Source organism: Bufo gargarizans, chromosome 5, assembly GCF_014858855.1.
Source record: "Bufo gargarizans isolate SCDJY-AF-19 chromosome 5, ASM1485885v1, whole genome shotgun sequence".
NCBI classification, from domain to species: domain Eukaryota; kingdom Metazoa; phylum Chordata; class Amphibia; order Anura; family Bufonidae; genus Bufo; species Bufo gargarizans.
In genome coordinates, this window is record NC_058084.1 from 445,247,326 (window position 1) to 445,251,825 (window position 4,500).

The following is a 4,500-nucleotide window of genomic DNA, read 5'->3' on the forward strand; positions in this document are numbered from 1 at the left end:
ATTGCTAGGAGGTGACCTCTTCATTCCCTAGGTTTGGGGCCTAGTCTGTTTTTGTTTAGTTGTGGTTCCTTCCCTGTACTTCCCGTGACATTATCAGCCGCCGAATACCGTTACGGTTTCCCCTGCTCTGTATTGTCATGGATCTTGTCTCTGCACTGGTGGATCGCATGCAGGGGTTGTTGCTAGAGGTAGCAGACCTCCGTGAATCTGTTGCAAGGTGTCAGGCATCTGTCTCCGCCAGTGGGATCTGAACCTAAGATCACCCTCCTGGACCGATTTGCCGGAGGAAGTGACAACTTTGTTCGGTTCAGGGAGTCTTGCAAACTTTATTTTTGCTTACGCCCTCACTCCTCTGGTGACGAGAGTCAAAATGTGGGGATAGTCATTTCTTTATTGAAAGGTGACGCTCAATCCTGGGCCTTTTCTTTGCCGACTGGATCCCAATCCCTCTAGTCGGTGGATGATTTTTTCAGAGCTTTGGGACTTATGTATGACGACCCAGACCGAGTTACTCTGGCTGAATCTATGTTTCGTGGCTTGCAACAGGGAAATCGGTCTGCTGAGTCCTATTGCTCTAAATTCAGGAGGTGGGCAACTGATTCTGAGTGGAATGACCCTGCTCTCCAGAGTCAGTTCTGTCATGGGCTATCTGAGAGACTAAAAGATGTCCTAGCAATCCATTAAAATCCTGTTTCATTATAAGCTGTCATGTCTCTTGCGTTACGAATTGATAGATGTCTGAGGAAAAGGTGCAAGACTCCATTCTCTCCAGACATATTTCCTGAAGGGAGGTCGGTACTTAGACACCTGAGCCCATGTTTGGAGATGAACCTATGCAAATGGGATGGGTCTCTCCAGACCCTGGTGATAAGAACTTCAAGGTTAAAAAGAGACTCTGTTTTTTGTTGTGGTAAAGAGGGTAATTTTGTTAATGTTTGTCCCTATGTAAAATATCAAGGCGAGAATAAAAAATAAAAAAAGGAGTTACCAATACGTTTTGTTCTCTAACTCTTGGCAGAGTAGTTGGGGAATCTGAAAACATGCTCTTGTCTTTTACAGGTAAAACCCGTTTCCTACTGCCTGCCAGGGTGGCGCTAGATTCCAAAAATATTGATGTGGAGGTATTTTTGGACAGCGGGGCAGGCGTTAACCTTGTGCATTACCAGTTTGTCCTGATGCATGGTTTTAAATCTAATGCACTGGACAAAGAGATCTTAGTGTTCGCTATTGATTCTGCCCCCTTTCTTAAAAATCTTTGACTCACATGGTGCAGGATATCCATTTAAGGGTGGGGGATTCTTATGTTGAGGGTATTTCTTCTTTTATAATGAAGGGTCTGCCGGCTCCTCTAGTGCTAGGGTTGCCATGGTTGACCAAACATAACCCTACCATTGATTGGCAAGCGAGACAGATCAAGGGCTGGAGTGATTTTTTTTTATTTATTTTTTTATCGTGTTATTAGTTTATTTACAACCCATGGCTGGCATGGTGGGAATAGATAGGTTTGCTTCACAGACGGTCCACGGCACCTTTACATTTTCTTCATCACCAATTACTTTTTCAACAACTGATGTCTGACAATGATAAAGGGAAAGGTGAATCCACTGCCGAAGAAAACCGTCATCAGTCCAAGAAGTCTCCACTTATTATCAATAGAAAAGGGAATGTTCTTGCCTGGGCCTTCCTCATAGTGGCCGCTTCGGCGGACGGCAGAGGTGGTGAACCTACGGACAGCCTGACCGAACATGATGGCAGACAAGGAGACACTCTGGAGTGATTTCTGTATGAACAACTGTCTCGTCACATCTCTTGCTGGGATATCCACTAAGATGTTACCCCCGTTTCTCTCAGATTTTTCTGATGTGTTCACTGAGAGTGTGGATCGGGAGTTGCCCCCTCATAGAGAATCTGATTGCCCTGTCTCGGTTGTATAACCTTTCTGAACCCGAAAGAGTTGCTATGCAAAAGTATATTACTGAGAGTTTGGCAAAGGGACACATTAGACCATCTAAGTCACCTATGGCAGGGGGTTCTTTTTTGTAAAGAAAAAAGATGGGACATTGAGACCGTGTCTAGATTTCTGAGAGTTAAATCGCATCACTATTCGTGATCCTTATCCCCTTTCCCTGATCCCAGATTTGTTCAACCAGATTGTTGGAGCTAAGGTGTTTTCTAAATAAGACCTAAGAGAGGCATATAATCTGGTAAGAATCAGAGATGGGGATGAATGGAAGACAGCTTTTAATACTCCTGTGGGTCATTTTGAGAACTTGGTCATGCCTTTTGGTTTGACCAATGCCCCGGCAGTATTTAAACATTTCATCAATGACATTTTTCATCATTTGGTGGGAAGGTTTGTTGTTGTATACCTAGATGACATATTGATTTACTTGCACGACATGGAGAGTCATCAGGATCATTTGAGACAAGTTTTGCTGATCCTCCGGGAGAAAAAGTTATATGCCAAGTTAGAAAAATGTGTGTTTGCTGTTCAAGAGATTCCTGGGTTACCTGCTTTCCGCTTCAGGCTTTTGCATGGATCCCGAAAAAGTCAGTGCGGTCTTAGAATAGGATCTGCCCGAGAATCAGAAAGCGCTTATGAGGTTTTTGAGGTTTACCAATTACTACAGAAAATGTATCTTGAATTATTCCACTGTTGTCAAACCTCTGGCTGGCTGACTCTTTCCCTGTTCCCTAAGCTGAGGGTTTGGTGCAGTGTTTCAGCAGTCTCAGGTTCCTGTGTATGTGCATTTCTACCATTGAGATTTGCACATGTTGTAAGCAGCTTAGGGTGAGTATCAGGGAATGCTATGAGGTGACCTCTTTATTCCCTAGGTTTGGGGCCTAGTCTGTTGGTGTTTAGTTGTGGTTCCCTTTTGTTGTCTTTCCTTCCTCGTACATCCCATGACAGTCTTCTATGGCAAAGCAATCACACTTCGTTCTATTAAGACGAAAGGCAGAAGCTTGGCGAAAAAATTCCGTAATTTGTACGGCTCTTCTCAATGCAAGTCCATTACCACCAGGTATAAAGACACCCTTAATTACCTTGTCTTTTCGTAGTAGCGAGAGTAGTGGCTTCAAAACACATTTAAATAGAATGGGTGACAAGGGGCAACCTTGCTTGACTCTGGAAAACAAAGTGACTTTTCCAGACAGAAAACCATTAATAAGAATTTGGCTGAAGGATTCTTTGTAGAGCAATGATATCTGTTTTATTACAACATCTGGAAAGTTTATTCGCTTCAGCACCAACCACAGAAACTCATGTGACACTGTCATATGCTTTGAGAAAGTTTAAGGATAGTATGGCTAGATCTTGTTTTCTCTCATTCTGATACCAGATACAGTCTCTTATTATGTTGAGATGCGTCAATTTTGACGTAAATTTGTTTTCCCTTAGTCCTAACAGCAGCACAAGTGGGGGTATTCGCCCCTGTGAAGCTGGTCAGGACAGGCGGAATTTTTGCTGAATAAAATTCTGCATCCCTAGTAATTAATTAATTAATTAGCTCCCCCCTCCATATATAGGCCGCCCTACACAGGGCTAGTTGCTTTTTAACAAGTAATCCTAATAGCATAGAGGGAGGGATATTTGTGTGCTGCTGTTAGGACTAAGGGAAAACAAATTTACGTCAAAATTGACGCTTCCCTTTCGTCCTAACCAGCAGCACAAGTGGGGAAGTAGCAAGGAACCTCACACAAATCTTGGGAGGGCTAAAGGACTACTACTACTAAGTGGCTTCATTATCCCCCAGGAGTTTAGAGAGCTGACCTATGGACGAGCAGCATCTAGCACGGACCGTCCAAAGGCTGTTCCCTCAGAACGCCTGTTCTCCAGGCGGTAATGGGCAATAAAGGTGTTTTGCGTGCTCCACGAGGCAGCCGCACAAATTTGCTCTAAGGGGACTAGTTTCCTCTCCGCATATGACGCAGACACTGCCCTTGTGGAATGGGCAGATAAGAAGGATGGCGGTAGTAAGTTTTGGGACGTAAAAGCCAGCTTAATAGCGTCCTTAATCCATCTGCTCAAGGTGGGCTTGGAAACCTTGAGCCCCTTATTGTTCCCCGAATATGAGATCAGCAGATTTTCTGATCTCCTGAACTCTTCCGTTCTATTCAGATAAACTCTAAGGACTCTTGGGATGTCCAAGGAAAGTAATTTCTCCTCCTCAGGAGAGTTAGAGGTAGGAGACAACACCGGCAGTGTTATTGTCTGATTGGTGTTCGCAAATGAAGGAACCTTGGGTAGAAAGGTAGGCAGAAACCTTAACAGGACCTTGTCCTGCAGAAACCTTAAGTATGGTTCCGCTGCCCCCAGAGCCTGGAGCTCCCCAACCCTCTTGGCTGAGGTTATGGCCAAGAGAAAGGTAACCTTGAGGGAAAGGTACTTTAAGTCTACCTGTTCCAAAGGCTCGAAGGGGGGGGAGCACAACCCCCTTAGGACCACTGGCAGCTCCCACTCAGGGATTGGTCTCTGGATGCTGGGCCTAAGCCTCTGAG

The 4,500-nt window shown here is 44.6% G+C and overlaps 1 protein-coding gene across 1 annotated transcript; it reads right to left on the reverse strand.

The window, feature by feature from the left end:
• Positions 1-1,442: 1,442 nt before the first annotated feature.
• Positions 1,443-1,763, reverse strand: LOC122939355 (cytochrome c oxidase subunit 7C, mitochondrial-like). The gene has a single exon (XM_044295420.1). The coding sequence runs from the start codon at positions 1,745-1,747 to the stop codon at positions 1,553-1,555; it is 195 nt and encodes a 64-aa protein (XP_044151355.1). The 5' UTR covers positions 1,748-1,763; the 3' UTR covers positions 1,443-1,552.
• Positions 1,764-4,500: the final 2,737 nt, after the last annotated feature.